The 15910-nt window shown below is 39.2% G+C and overlaps 1 protein-coding gene across 7 annotated transcripts in view; it reads right to left on the bottom strand.

Annotated features, from left to right (window-relative positions):
• chd9 (chromodomain helicase DNA binding protein 9) overlaps window positions 1-15230 on the bottom strand; it is a 71559-nt gene extending 56329 nt beyond the window's left edge. For 4 of the 7 annotated variants that reach the window (XM_016231538.1, XM_016231541.1, XM_016231542.1 and 1 more), the window contains exons 1-3: window positions 15110-15230; window positions 1373-2517; window positions 650-1197 (exon numbers count right to left, since the gene is read on the bottom strand). In XM_016231538.1, the coding sequence (XP_016087024.1) occupies window positions 650-1197; window positions 1373-2384 (1560 nt within the window). In that variant the 5' untranslated portion in view covers window positions 2385-2517; window positions 15110-15230. The other 3 variants (XM_016231540.1, XM_016231545.1, XM_016231539.1) reach the window with 2 other exon arrangements.
• Window positions 15231-15910: the final 680 nt, after the last annotated feature.

The following is a 15910-nucleotide window of genomic DNA, read 5'->3' as shown; positions in this document are numbered from 1 at the left end:
TCTCTCTCTTGTTCCCCATTTTCCTCAGGAAACCTTATTATCAACATCTCCCTTCTGCCTGCACTCACACGCAAACACTAATCTCACATCAACACACGCAGACAGAAAAACCACAAGCCAGACCCACTCTAGCCAGCCAGAGTGCACCTCCCACTATCCTATGGTTGGCCTGACCCACATCTTGTTATAGCCTTAAGTACGCTTAGCCCCGGTAAGTCTTAAACACTACTGCAACTCTTAATCGGCTGCTACAGTACCTGTCTGCAGGCCCTGGACAGGAGGAGCGGTGAATTATTATTTAATGGAGCCTTCTGTCTTGTCCTTTCTCTTTCGGTACAGTTGAACACTGCAATGTAGCCAGTTGTCAAAGTAGTCTGTTGTCTGCTTGGTAACATTCTAGCGATCATTTATCTCTCATCCATGTCATTAACTTGTACATTTACCAGTGGAGATAAACCAACAATAACCACACAAACTCTGCTGCAAATCATTCACTTCCCTTCATAATAAGCCTAGCAGAGCTGATAATCAAAACTAGGAGATCAAAGCTGTAATCTCTGATTCACTCCAACATCCCAGCACAGAACTTTTAAAGCCATCAAGCAAAATAAGTCACCTTAGGAAAAGATCTGAGAACCGCTTCTCTCACCTGTGCATTGTAAACCACTGGCACATCCTCCATGCCTTCTTCTTGGTCATTCTCTAGTCCTGCGTTTATCCAAGAGTGATTGGAGCTCTCTTCCTGGTCTAGTGCCTCCAGCTGAGGCAACAGCACATCCCTTAAAAGGTCAGGAGCTTCACCCAGGTCAAGTCTGTGACAATGCTGCTGTCCAAGCAAGACCTCCTCAAGTGCCTGAAACCCATTACTGCTGCTTACGCTTTGGCTTGTAACCAAAGGTCCAGGTACATCATGGTTCCTTCGCTCTGCTGTAGAGAATGGACAGTCTGCAGCGAACATGTTCAGACCATCTGGGAACACCTTAGAAGAGCGGAAGGGATCCTGGTCTGATTTGGAGCTATTTAAGGGGCACCGATGTGCTGGACTGCCAGGCATGTGGACTTGTTGCTGCTGATGTTCCCTTCCAGAATTAGACAGGAAAGGACAACCAGTATCCAAAAGGTTTGAAGCTAATGATGAGATGGCCACTGAAGAGGTTGTTATAGAGACTGGGGTAGAGGAGTAAGACTGAGTTGCATTTACTATAGGGAGAGGCTGAGCAGTCAGAGTGTAACGTTTGTTGCTGCTGATGTTCCCTTCCAGAATTAGACAGGAAAGGACAACCAGTATCCAAAAGGTTTGAAGCTAATGATGAGATGGCCACTGAAGAGGTTGTCATAGAGACTGGGGTAGAGGAGTAAGACTGAGTTGCATTTACTATAGGGAGAGGCTGAGCAGTCAGAGTGTAACGAGCAGTAGGATAGGATGAAGCATGGCTAACAGAGTCAGTTGGGAAAGAATGGGTTGCAGGGGAAGACTGGACAGGGAAGGCCAGGTCATTGTCTTCTAACCTCGGACCTGTAGTAAAACCTTGAACCCCTTGGGCTATCTGAAAGCCACCGTGTTGCTGAGAAGACCCAGACATCATTGAGGCCTCAACCATAGGGTGAAAGGGACTACCCTCCACATTGAGGGAGTTATGGTGGCCGTGCTGAGAATGATTGAGGGAGTTATGGTGGCCGTGCTGAGAATGATTTTGAGGGATGCTACTCTCATAGTAAAAACCAGTATGTTCCTGATAGGTCTTGCCAATATGATGCAAGCCTTGATGGGCTATTTGTTGGTGAGGGAGCTGCAGCTCATCAGAGATTGGGTGTTGATTGCGGCTGTGCGGTCTCTGCTGAAGATGTTGATGCTGCTGACTGTACCGCTGATGTTGAGCTTGATGCAGCTGAAACTGTTGCTGCTGCTGAAGTTGTTTATGTTGAAGTTGTTGATGATGAATTTGTTGATGGTGTTGATTGTGTTGATGGTAGTTAGTCCCTTTTTGATCATGGTTTCCCCACATGGGGCTGTTGTGAAGAAACAGTCCTTTGGTCTGGGGGACATGGTTCATAGTATGCCCTTGAAATGATTGTTGCTGTGGCAAAAATGCTCTTCCATCATTGCCACCTCCTTCTGTACCAGGAAAGGACTGTTCCATTGAGGTCTGTGCCTTCATAGTGTCAAAATGAGTCATAGGTTGACTGTAGGGTATCCCATGTTGGATGGCAGAAGATCTGGACCCTGCATCCCCCTGAAGAGGCTCCAAACTAGGACCCAGGTGAAGTTCATCATCCAAAGACACAGTCCCTGGGGTAAACCCTGGATCATCCTGGACTAAGCTGTCAAGCCCTCCCCCAAATATGCTAGGGTCATCAAAGAAGTCCATGATGGGGTCAGTCATTGTTTGAGTTCAGTGCATTAAGTGTCTGACCCCTCAGCAGCCCCTAAGACAGGGCTGCTGGATGCAAAAGGGAGCTAAAGACTATCAGAGTTTGTTGAACTGCTGTGTGTCCATCACCAAGAACGGCAACAGTCTAGAAAAAGAGAAATAAAAAAAATCACACAATTTTACATATGTAAAACACTTGGGATTCAGAACTATTTCGAAACGGTTCTCGACATAAAAAAATGCAAACAGACAGACACACAGAGATTCCTGCCTTTATTAGAGAGAAGAATATGTACAGCCCCCTCCCTCCGAAGCTTCGAATATTCGGTGTTGATTACTACCGAAGCTTCGAAGCTCAAAAAATTGTATTCGGACCAGCCCTAGAAAATATATGGCGTGCCGCACTGCCCGGGAGTGTTCAGCATGCAGGTTTCACTCTCTCTCTCTAGTCGTTGTAACTGCATGGTGTGACGCTTCGCTCAATATTATGCTCTATGAATATGCATTCCATTGAGCCGCTCACGACCCATGTGGATGCTCCACTCATGTATGCTCATGCTCGCTGGAAAAGCAAAGTCTGCTCAAACAATGCGCAGACAGGAAATGTCTATGTAGTATATTTGTTCCTGTTTGCAATAACGCTTCTGTGCTGTAACATGGTGTAGTAGGCCTATGTACTGGGCAACGCTGGTAAAAATTACACTACCCTCTCGTTCACTGATCTGCTCCCCGATATGCTCTGCTCACATGCTCTAATAATAATAGCTTTGTAGGACTATACATTATTAGAACAAAAAATAAATTAATTAATTAAAAATTTTTTTAAATCTGATTCTGTTGCATAGAACTGAATAAAAATAATTGATACCAATTTCATTGCTTTACTTTAATTAAAAGTGTGGTTATTTTATTGGATTGTGTTTTTTAAATTCATTATCATTAAAATTATTGAGTTAAATTAAAAAGTCTTACAAAATTATTTTATATTGTTCATCCTAATAAAATAATAATTTTTGGCTTTCAGCCAAGTGCATCCAGAATTTTCAGTTTCGGTTTTGGCCAAGAATTTTCATTTCAGTGCATCCCTCATTGTTACAACATAATTTCATCATTGTTCTCTGAGCTTTGCTAATATAAGCCAGGTTCCGAGCAGGACTGGCACAATTCAGTATTTAAGAAATATTTTAAATTCAATTTTAAGTGTGTATTTAAATTGAATTGGCCCTACCCACATTCTGGCAAATGAAGTATTCTTCCGCCCTCACCAAGTCTGCCTGTCTGCATAAAATGCCTATAAAAAAAAGATTCAAGACTTTTCAAACTTCTAAAAAAAAAAAAAAAACTTTACTTTGCTGTTAGGTACCTCAACTATGTACATCCCTGTTTCCAACACACCTCAAGGTAATGAAAAAAGAAAGAAAGAAAGTGAGCAGCGGTATACTGTTATCGAACATCCCAACGCCGCCCACTCTGATGAAAGCGACGTTTAAATGAAATGTAAATATGTGCTGTGCGCTTTCCTCTCAATAACAAAATAAACACAACAAAAATGGAGAGAATAGCAAAATTTTTTATTTAAAAAAAGCATCTGTTCATAGTAGGGGTCGGCCGATATGTGTTTTTCAGGGCCGATGTCGATACCGATTATTACAGACCAAGTAGCCCGATAACCGATATTTTTAACCGATATTTATGTCTGGTGTAAAAATTAAGAATAACAAGGGCTCTGACAAAAACTGCCTTCACTGGTGTTGGTTGTAATTCTTACTCTTGTCTTCTTCCGTGCATCCATCTACAATAACGGTAATATAAATAGAGAGTTAAAAGTGGGGCCACTGTATGCTTCATGATTAAGCCCATAAATACTGTACTACAACTAAACAGCTTAGGGAAATGTAAGTATTTGACTTCAATAATTTACATGTTAGAAATGTATGTGTAATAGCATAACCTCTCATAATTCTTCATTGATTCTTTTCTGATGACTAAATCATAACCTACAAGAGGTGACTGTTCAATTTATCATCTAATGCACATCAATTGATTAACTTAAAGAAGCACAATGTATATAATAAGTGTAAATGTAATTGTCTTCATAGCTCCATTGTAGAAGTTGTTAAGAAGACCGCAACTATTTTAATGAAACTAGTTCCAGTTAGCATGCGCTTTCGGTGTGAGAGTGCAAAACATTCAGTGCCTTTAGCCTTCCACGCTGATTGGTCGGACTTGTGACTCCCAACAAATCAAATGGGCGGTGGGCGGAGATCGCTTTAGGCCACAGAGTGGTGGGTTCTTCATCATGGGTATGCTTGCACAAGCTCTGCAAATTAGCACTCCCGTGAAGTCACGTCACATGTATTTACATGGCACTTTATTCAATATATTGCTTAAAAGCAAGTAGCAGTACTAAACATGAAAACGTGTCAGTGTCTCATTTCATCAAAAGCACAACTTTATTTGCTACTATAAAGCGGCTCTTCATTGCTCGGACATCTCACCTCCAAGGACTCGACAGATGAAATGAACCCATATAAGAGTTCCGTGTGAAAGAAGGCAGAGCCTCAGCACACACCTCCTATGACGTTATCATCACGGACCAATGGTAGTACGAAGGTGTTTTGCAGCCGGAACAAACTTTTCTAATATGTTTGCTTTGGCAAGCTGCTTCGAACTCCCAAATCGAACACAAAACAAACTTCATTTTGGCCTGATTTTGTATGACATGACTTCGATTTCGCTTGAAGAATATCACAGCCTTTATGCAAAATCCACTTTTACATGGTGTTTGGACATAAATGTGTGTTGGCAGTGTGTGAACACAACCACCCTATAATGATAAAATCCACCCACTCCTTATTTTTTTAATCCCCATTAAACCAAATCCGTCTCATTACACATGCCGTTTTGATTCTCTGAGCATTGTGATGTCACATTGCTCAGGCCCCGCCCACAGCCGCTGACTGACACCGCTGTATAAGTGAGCCGCCCTAAGTGAGCCGCATGTTTATCATGACGCTAGAGCATTTAAAAACAGCATTCAAGTATGAGTAGAGTATTTGAGGTTTGAGCTTTAAAGGCACAGCCCTACTGTGAAAAAGTGGGCAGGGAGCAGCAGCTCATTTGCATTTAAAGATACATACATGAAAACAGCTTGTTTCAGCTTCCACTCAAAATAGGCTTTTTAAAAATTATATGATACATGATCTGTGGGGTATTTTGAGCTGAAACTTCACAGACACATTCTGGGGACACCTGAGACTTTTCATTTTCAATTTCATTTTGTAAAAAGGTGGTCATTAAATGTAAGTGAAATGCAGAAACTCTAAGCAAAGCCAGACTGACATCTTTGACGTCTTCAAAAGAGTCAAACAACAGATTGCTATATTGTAAGGTGACATATGCAGAAACAAAATGGCAATGCTAGTGTTTGTTTTGGCAGGTATACAATGATCAAAATATCAGTACTGTTATAATGTAAAATATAATGTACTGTTTTACAGTGGGTATAGAAAAGAATCACCCCCTTTAAAATAATCACATTTTGTTGCTTTGCAGCCTGAAATGAAGACAGACAGTCTTTGTTTTATCCAGCTATATTTTACTGTATTTTAGTTGGAAAAGGGATGACCACCTCCTAAAAATGAATTGTAAACTCAATCAGGTGTAGCTAATCACCTTCTCAATGGCACACAAAGGCATTTGACTTTCAACTGTGATCAGCTGTGGTAATTTTGATCAGCTCAGCATGAAAAGAGCTTTCCTGGAGCATTTCAGTTCTTGGTAGTACAACTGAAGCAAACAATCAACTATGGGTGGCAAGGCACTGTCAAAAGATCTCCGGGATAAAGTTGTGGACAGGCACATGTCAGGAGATGGATACAAAATTTTTATTTTATTTTACAGAACAACAGTAAAATTACAATACTAACATTTATGAATGTTGATAAGAGTTCTTACTTTTTCTCAACTTTTATTTTGGCGGAAATGTGCAGGAAGACCTCAATGCTTATTTTTGTTGACAACAGATTTATAAATGAGTCTCATTACGAATATGTCGTACGTATCGCATTGTCCCATGCCTTGTAAAAATTCATAAAAATGTGACTGAGCAACTGACCACTGTATCAGCGCAGATTTTCCTTGCGCTTTGGACTTTGAACCCTGGTTAACAAGCAGATCTGCTGCAAGTTCGTGCAGCGCTGTCAGAATACATGCAATGCGTATTAGAAAACATAACATTCTGCAGTTTATTTACTAATTGTTTAAGGCCATTTCGTGATTTCAATCATCATACAGGAACCAGCAACAATCACCCCTTCCTCTTCTCATTGAAGACATGCGATGCAGTCCTAAACAGTCTCTCGCTGTCGGTGCTTGAAATGATTTTTGCGTCTCTGACAGTTTAAATGCTTCTACACTGCTGACGTGTGTGCTGCATAACAAAGAGTGTGCACCTCTCACTCTGCGCTGGTTGCTATTTGATCACGTAATATCATTGTTCAGTACAATTTATTCGTCTATTCGCTTATTGCTATTTTCGGACGAATAATTTTGGTTGCCGAACATTCGGTGCATCCTTAATGGTAAGGAAATTTTCCCACTGGTTAATCGACGTGTGACAACACCGGTAACACTGGTATCACCGGGGGATGGGTTTTGTTGATTCTACACTGCTGACGTGTGTGCTGCATAACAAAGAGTGTGCACCTCTCACTCTGCGCTGGTTGCTATTTGATCGCGTAATATCATTGTTCAGTACAATTTATTCGGTCTATTCGCTTATTGCTATTTTCGGACGAATAATTTTGGTTGCCGAACATTCGGTGCATCCTTAATGGTAAGGAAATTTTCCCACTGGTTAATCGACGTGTGACAACACCGGTAACACTGGTATCACCGGGGGATGGGTTTTGTTGGGGTTTTCCCTCTTTTCCTCACTTTTAAATAGCTTCTAAATGCCCGTGCGCATTTTACTTTCACTTTCAAATTAGTGGCAATTCTGCATCAATTGCTTGAATGGAAAATGACAAACTCAATTATATCAAACATAGAACTTTTGTTAACAAACCAAATTAAAATACACCATGCTATAGGCCTAATATAAAATAAAATAAAGTTTAAATGTACAAAGTTTAAATGTATTAAAAAATAAATAAATAAGAAACATAGAATATTTATTAGCAAAATGAATAAGAAAGCTGGAGGCACGACATACACCTTGATGTAAAATAAAATAAATAAATCATACAGTTTAAATACAGAAAAAATCAGCAAACACTGTGGAACCAAATAAATAAGAAACAAATGTAAAAAACTAAACGAAAAAACCTTACAAAATCACCTTAGATAAACGGGAAAAGTCAACGGCCTTTTCAAAATCCAAAACATTCCCAAACAGGCGCTTTTGCATTTCGCTTTGAAACAAAATCTTAATCTTTAATTGTAGTGTCTGCTTTCTAACTGAACTAAGGCCGCGTGTCCACCAAAGTGTTTTTTCCCGAGACTAGCGTAATTTTTCAATTGTTTTCAATGGAATGCAGCATAAACTCAGCAGAAAAGTGAAATGGAGTAGTAGAAAACTCAACACAAAAGGAGTAGCACTGAGCATGTGACGTCGTACTTTAAATACAAACCCAACGTTACATCACTCCATTACAAGATACAATACCGCATTGATGCTCTTCTCACATGCCCATCTCCTTAAGTCAGACTGACAATAAACTCTTCAGAACACCCCGAGCCTTGAGAGAGGTGAAAGGGGAAGGAATGTCAGGGGAACATTTGGCACCATTAGTGGAGCTCAGAAACAGACATTACAACAAGCACAGCAGCTGAAGAGCTTTCAGCACCAGACAAAAACCAGGTGCTTCACACTCCCCTCGGACTTTCCTCAGCTATAGATGAGAGAGAGTGAGTGAGAACTGCACAATTCTCTGCCAAGCCTTGGTCAGGAGAGCGAGAGGAGCGACATCTCATCAGACAGCTCATTCCATTTCACGCACACATGCACGCACACGCAACCGGACAGAGAGGTTGAGAGAGAAACAGGCTGTCCTGACCAACACCAGCTGTGGAGGAGGTCAGTCACGACCTGATGACTCATAACACACACTGATAAACAAAATGGCAGTGCGCAGAAGCCTAGACACGGTCCATTACTACGATACCACTCTGTGGTTTCAATCATTTCTCCCTCTATATACCATTAAATCAACAAAAATTCTACTAACACACCAACACATCTATATTCAGGTGCTAGAGAGGGAAGCATAACACTTCAACTGAAGCTGCCGCTCCACATCTAGACTACAAGATCATTTGGTTTTGCCATTTAAAATAGACTGTAACAGCTGTTTTACATTCATTTTATCTTTAAAAAAAAGAAAGAAAGAAAGAAAACACATGAAGTAAGGGTCAGTCCTCTATGCACTAGCATTCAAAGAAGCAAAAAGCAGCTCAAACATGAGTCTTATCTCATATCAATAGCAAACTCACAGCTCTGTGTGGGGATTTTAAATCATATATGCAGCCGTAACGGCGTCTGTCACCAGTGTTCAAAATTGCAAGGCACCTCCCATTATCTAGGGCTGGCTTTAATGGACTGTTTTGCAAGTAGTACACCTGTCTCAAACCAGGAAGCATTTGGGCAGGCACATTGTAATTAAGGTTTACGGTCACGTCCTAGTCATCTAGATATGTCTATAAGCTAGACAAGTTTTCTGCATTTCACTGCTCCTTAGAGATTTCTGCAGTCTTAAGTATAGGGCTGCATAATTAATTGAAAAAATTACAGTATGATTACAGCTGCTTTAAGTTATTTTGAAATGTGTTGATTATTCATTTGCTGCATTCTGCTGCATTTTGAAGTTTATTATATATTTAGAACCAAACTGAAAAGGATCAGTGGTAATTTGGAATTATCTTGAATTCCTGACACTGTAACATATGTAGAGTAAAGCCCGATATGCAGTGCGTGCGGACTGTCAGTTGACTTGCGCTGAACTGCAGGGCTCAAACAATGAGACTGTGTAAACATGCAGTGAGTGTCAGCTTCAGTTATTAAAATGGCATTTCTAATATTGCCACATTGCTTGCCTCCAGTATATTTATTCAAAATTGTACCGTTTTGTTTATGAAGTTGACCAATGAGGCACTGACTTGATTTATTGATGTACACCACTGTTCAAAAGTTTGGGGTCAAGGAAATTTTTTAAGAAAATTAATACTTTTATTAAATAAAGACACATTATAATTGATCAAAGGTGACAGTAAAAACATGTAATGCTCCAATTGATTTCTACTTCAAATAAAATCTTTCTTTTGAACTTTCCATTCATCAAAAATATCTTGAAAATGCTATCATGGTATCATTTCCACTCATGCTTTCCACAAAAATATTAAGCTGTATTCAACATTGATAATAATAAGGAATATCTGTTTAGCACCAGATCAGCATATCAAACTGTTTTCTGAATTCTCATTTGACTCTGAAGACTGGAGGAAGGGCTGCTGAAAATTGCCTTCACAGGAATAAATGAATTTTTTTAATGTATTAAAATAGACAATATTGTAATAATAATTCATAATATTACTGTTTTTGCAGCCTTTGTATCTGTATTAGAAGAAGAGACTTCTTTCAAAAAGTTTTTAAAAAGCCCAAACTTTTGAATGGTATACTGCATAAAAGAGCAAAGTATTCAGAAACAGTTCTCATTTCATTTTCGGAGTATAGACTACATTAAAAATTAGGGATGTAACGATTCATTCAACTCACGATTCGATTTGATTCACGATTGTTTTTTTTACAAAATGAGATTTAAGACAAATGATAAATTAAATGTGTCCTTTCATTATTGCTTGGACAAAACGCTGCACGTTTCTTTGTGAAATTGAAATGTAACACTATAATAATATACTAATATAGCACTTGCATATTATTGCTCTTGTGTTGGTTTTGATTGCTTCTATTGTCCTCATTTGAAAGTCACTTTGGATAAAAGCATCTGCTAAATAACAAAAATTTGAATATAGGCTAATGTAAATGTAAATAACAAAACTAAATTGAAATTTTAAAACAAGCCTCAAATCAAATAAGTAACACAAATAAAAAAAAATATCTTCATATAAACAAAATAAGGCTTTGTCTGTGCTCTTTCCATTTAACATTTTGAGGCAACCAGTGCATTTCAATCATGATCCAAACAAATATGCTACATACATGCAACATGAACATTTTTTATTTAATTTGTAATCTAAATTAGGTTGTATAATTTCGAAATTTGAAGCAAAAACAGAATGGTTTGACTTCAGTTTTGTGAAACTATACATAAAAAATATCTGCTTAAAAGCTGAGCTGAACGAGACGCAGATGCACTCTCTGCCAGCAGGTGGCGCTTAAAGTGTTTCCTTGGTTTTCCGATTTTCCGCTGTAAACAAAGCAGCGCTGCACTTATGAACTTTAATACGCATTATACAGAGGCAAGATGAAAAGAAAAAATACCATCTAAACTTTTCTAAAGACAGTCAGTTCCCCTCACATACATTCATATAAACTCCCTAATTCAGGGCTGCCCAAACTCGGTCCTGGCGGGTCGGTGTCCTGAAGAGTTTAGCTCCAACCCCAATTAAACACACCTGAACCAGCTAATCAAGCTCTTACTAGGCATACTAGAAACTTAAAGGCAGGTGTGTTGAGGCAAGTTGGAGCTAAACTCTGCAGGACACCGGCCCTCCAGGACCGAGTTTGGATCGCGATTTGTTTGGCATCTCAACCGATTTGAATCGTCACATATTTGAATCGATTTTCAACCGGCTCGTGGTTAATCATTACATCCCTATTAAAAATACAGTGGCATAAAGAAAAAAGACATTTTAATATAAATTCTATTGATCAAGATTTGTATTTGTGATTACAATATCAATGAAAAAATATATATATTTTTTTTATTTAAATTTTTTTTAATCATGCAGCCCTACTGCTGTAGCAATGGATCACCGGTGGTTCTTATGAAACATTGTGGCACACAACAGACCCAAAACAGATTTATGTAAACACTCATTGCCAACCTTCAAAGTCCAGATTGCCTACCAGTTTTGATCAGCCTCTTTGGCTGTGAGGACTGATTTATATCGACTGGCTTCCAAGGATAAGCATCAGGCCAGAAACATTTCTCTTGAGAAGAGAGGCCAGAAACTGCATCGGTCCACAGCTGAGAGAAACGCTGATAAGAGCCCTGCCATCTAAGGCCATTAGCCATGCACTATCTATACAAGCAAAAACACGTGCAACTTCCTACTACTGAAAAACACTGTGACCCCTCCCCCAACACACACTCTTCAAAGATTATATCTTACACAAGTCTCTTTCACAGAGTAACCTACAATATCCAATTCGATCTACATTTCTGCAATATGCCTTACATCTCTGGCAAATGAAAGAGTCACTAATGATGTGATTCAATGCGTTTCACAAATCTAATCCACTGGCTTTTCTCGTGCCAGTGAGAGTGCATGACTTCAACAAGATGAGGCATAGCTGGGTGTCAGTGCTGCTGGTCTTGGACTGCACACGTCAACGCATTTCCTTTGTGAAACTGCCCCGTGAGAGAAGCCAAGTCATATATGCTAGATTGTGACTCATCTAAAGAGCAGGTAGAGGTGCCAGGTGCCAGAGACCCGAGACCAGTTTCGGAGCTGTCCTATGACTATGGTCAGGGTTTTTTCTGGACGACTGAAGCTGATCCTGGACCACCATATCAAGTAACCTCTTTTTTTAGTGATTAATTTTCCCACAGCACAGCCATACTTTACCCAACACAACAGGTGGCGAGTGTAATTTCAACGACTTCCACATCAAAAGTGGAACAACAGAAGGAAGATACGGCTTTCTTGTCTAGTTATGCAACTTCTTGCGCCATGAGGAGGGATTGATCTCTGTAAGAACTGTTCATGTCTGTTCATTACAATTTCTGACTGATCTGATTAAGCTGCTCATTTTTTTATTTATTCATTTTGTGCTATGGCTGACAAAGGATGAATTACATTATTACAATTCTGTACTATTTTTTAAAATGAATTAAAACCAAAACACTAAAAACTAAAATTGTTTTAAATGCTACAAGTGAATTTAAGCATCATATAACATATAGTATGAAAAATGGATTTTCATTATGAAAATTGCCGAAGATTACATTTACCAGTGTTAATAAATTAGTGTTAATTAAATAGTGTTTTTTGAAGATTCAGTTAAAGTACATGTTCAATGACGGCAAAGGACCCTTTTCCACATTTCAGTCAGCAAACAGTCATCATAGCTTGGTAAACTTCTATAGTGGTGAATGGGGGACTGTAGCAATAATATTTTTTGCGTTCACATTTGCTCCAATAGTAAAACTGAATAAATAAATAAATACAAATTTCATAAACACATTTACACTGTATTGATTACGGCAGTCAGAAGAGAGAAAGATGTATTTTTTTATTTAATGTCACCGTAATATAACACAAACTATAAATTCTTCAAATACAAATATTAAAAGAAAAAACATTTTACGATCATTTATGATGTTAATAACTGTGAATCACGTCGTTACAGTCTGTGAAAAGGGTTCATTAAATACCCCAAAATTGGCTAATACATCTTTTTTTTTTTATGTTGCCTGATAACTGACATGTTACCGATTTACTGTGCATCCCTAATGAAAAAGTCAAAGAAACAACCCATCCCCAACAATAAGATACTTAGATCTTCCAGCATGAAGACAAATCTAGTCTTAGGATAACTTTCATAAAGCACTAAGCTTGATCCGCATGCAAAACAAATGAATACTGCCAATTACAGTTCATAGCCATTCAGGTCTTGCAGATGCAATTCAAGATGAGCGTGGTCCTTATATTATATTCAACAAACCTGTATCTATTCATAGCATACTTCTAAACAAAGGTGGACCATACATTAAAGATTTTACATAACGGTGGACAAATAATGAACCTGCTTCCACTGAGGAATGACGAAAGCCACTCCTTACAAGAGAAGCAGAAAGGCACAGGGCATAACACGATAATAAAAAGAGTACGAAAATACGTGAAATAAACACAATCTTTCTGTACCAACCACTGACAACGCACCAGTTACAATTCTTAGTTGATGTATAAAATTAATTAATGTAACGCTGGCTGAACAAGATTTTCTCTTGATCTAATGGAAAATTATGTACTTCAATTATCATCATGACTCATGATGCTCCGAGATTATTTTTTTCAAGCAGAGGAAAATGTATGTGGGCTCAAATGATCCTGTCCTGCAGCTTCCATTGACTCATCACTGAACGACATTTTGCTTCCTGATGCAAGTTCAAAAGCACTTCAGATGGACATGGGTGTCGAGCTATTTATTGTTTTGTTTTTTTTATTGGTTGACTCTCTGTTTACTGTGGATCATGCCTTGCCCTATATTACAACAACAACAAACACTCCATCCATAAACATAGAATTCAGTGTTGAATGTTCCCTTGTATGTAAGCAGTGCACTTATGGGCAGACATTTCTAATTCACACAGGATGCTTTCTTGTGTCCATCTGTTTTTTTGTATAGTTTTTCTATGTTAACAGCCCTAGACAGACATCACAGGCACTGCAGTTGACATGCTGTGTCATAAACGTTACTTAAATGTTGTAAAGCACGGTCTGTGCGAACAGCCCCTTTCAGTGCATTAAAGGAGATCCATCTGAACATATTGGAGGCTAAATTCAAGCAAATCTCTCTGGAGTCCCAGCATCGTTCATGTGGCCAGATTTGACTAACTCAGCCTGTAGTAGTGAAGTCTCTGGATTGAAACTCAGGGCAGTACTAATTTGCACACAGCCACATGTCATATAGATCTGTATGTAACAGAGCTGAAACTAACAATATGAAATATAGATGCCATGTGTTTCTGAAGAGAACCTGTTGGGTGTAGGCCGACATGAATATGGTAACATTCATAACAAATACATAGAGATGATTCTTCAATCAGAGGAAGTTGCGTGTCACCTAGGATGATTCTGAATAATAAAATATATAAATATATTGTATAATTTTAAAAGATATGTTATTTTTTTTTATTTCCTTTTTTCTATTTTGGACCTGTTGCCTACCCATACCGTTCATAGTCGCTTTAAAAAATCTACTGTGGCCTCTTTCCCTTTTTTATGACTTAATATTACTTAATAGCCTCTTCCAGTGGTCCAGCCTGTAATGCTACCTCTGTCTTTACAGATTACAAGAACGAAACTAGACTCCAGTGTAGATGAAATCACTGTACCTTCCAGAACAGCACCGGGGACGCTCGCTTCACAGCCTTTCCAACTTTAAACGCGTGTCCTCTTCATATTTTGTCTCGACAGCGAAGGAACACGATAATCCTTGAAATACAAACTGTTCTTTTGCCGTTACGTTCCTCCGGAGCCAGCGACCTGCTCTACTTTCTGAGGTGCGCTCGGTCGCTGTTAGTTCAGAACCACCGTTGGCTGAAAACACAGTGCTGTCCATGTCTTGCCTTTCAGGTGGAGCTCACATCGTGACAGTGTACCTGAGTTCAGCTGCTACGAGTGTTTCTTACAGACTGGGATTCCCTTCAGTCTCTCTCTCTCGCTCGCTTTCATCAGGACTGACAGCCACCTGAGTTTCAGCACTGTCGCACTCTGTAACCATCTACATTATCTTTAGACTAGGAGAGGAAACAAACAAACGAACTTACCCAAACGAAGCCAAATCCTGCGGCGACAGCGCGACCATTTACGGAGAGATAAAATAGCGAAGTTTTTGGCGTAGTTAATATCGCGGCTGGGCGACCTCAGCGGTTCCAGGGCTGCTGACGTAGGATGATGATAAACGCACATTTGCATAAGTGTCAAGTCCTCTGTGATTGGCCGAAGATGAATTCGTTTGTTTGGAATAACTGGGACGCCCGTCTGAGTCCTCAAGTTGAGTGTTAGCAAAGGTCCATATCGTGTACTTAAAATCTTACTGGTAATCTGGGACATAAGAGCATTGTACGCAAAACGTGAAGTTAGAACGATCAACAAACAAGATGGCCGTTCCGGGACGTCAGCCAATCAGCGAGGGCTTTACATTGACTGTGAATCAGCCTATGGGAGTGGAATGAGTGGGAGGAGAGAAGTGGAGAAGTGGGGAAAAGTTGCAGTCGGGGTCTCTTATATTTGATCACCTCTGGTGGATCTTTTGCGAACTGCTTCGTGTAAACACTGACATGACAAATCCAGCAGAAACTGGAGCATGCAAATAGAAAACGTATAATCAATAACCAAAAGGACTTGTTTTATCTAGCACCAATTTATTTTTAGGTTCCACAGCAAATCTCTCGCGCTCTCTCTCTCTCTCTCTCTCTCTATATATATATATATATATATATAAATAAATAACTGCAAATATCAGAATCACTCAAATTTACTTTCACTACACACAAAATCTGACCAGTTTCATTGTTTATGCATTTATTTGCTTATAACCGTTTAAAAAAAAAAAAAAAAAAAAAAAC

This window comes from Sinocyclocheilus grahami, unplaced genomic scaffold (assembly GCF_001515645.1).
Source record: "Sinocyclocheilus grahami isolate Dianchi unplaced genomic scaffold, SAMN03320097.WGS_v1.1 scaffold394.1, whole genome shotgun sequence".
NCBI classification, from domain to species: Eukaryota; Metazoa; Chordata; class Actinopteri; order Cypriniformes; family Cyprinidae; genus Sinocyclocheilus; species Sinocyclocheilus grahami.
Note: the sequence above shows the minus strand (reverse complement) of the source record. Positions and strands in the feature narration are given on the sequence as shown.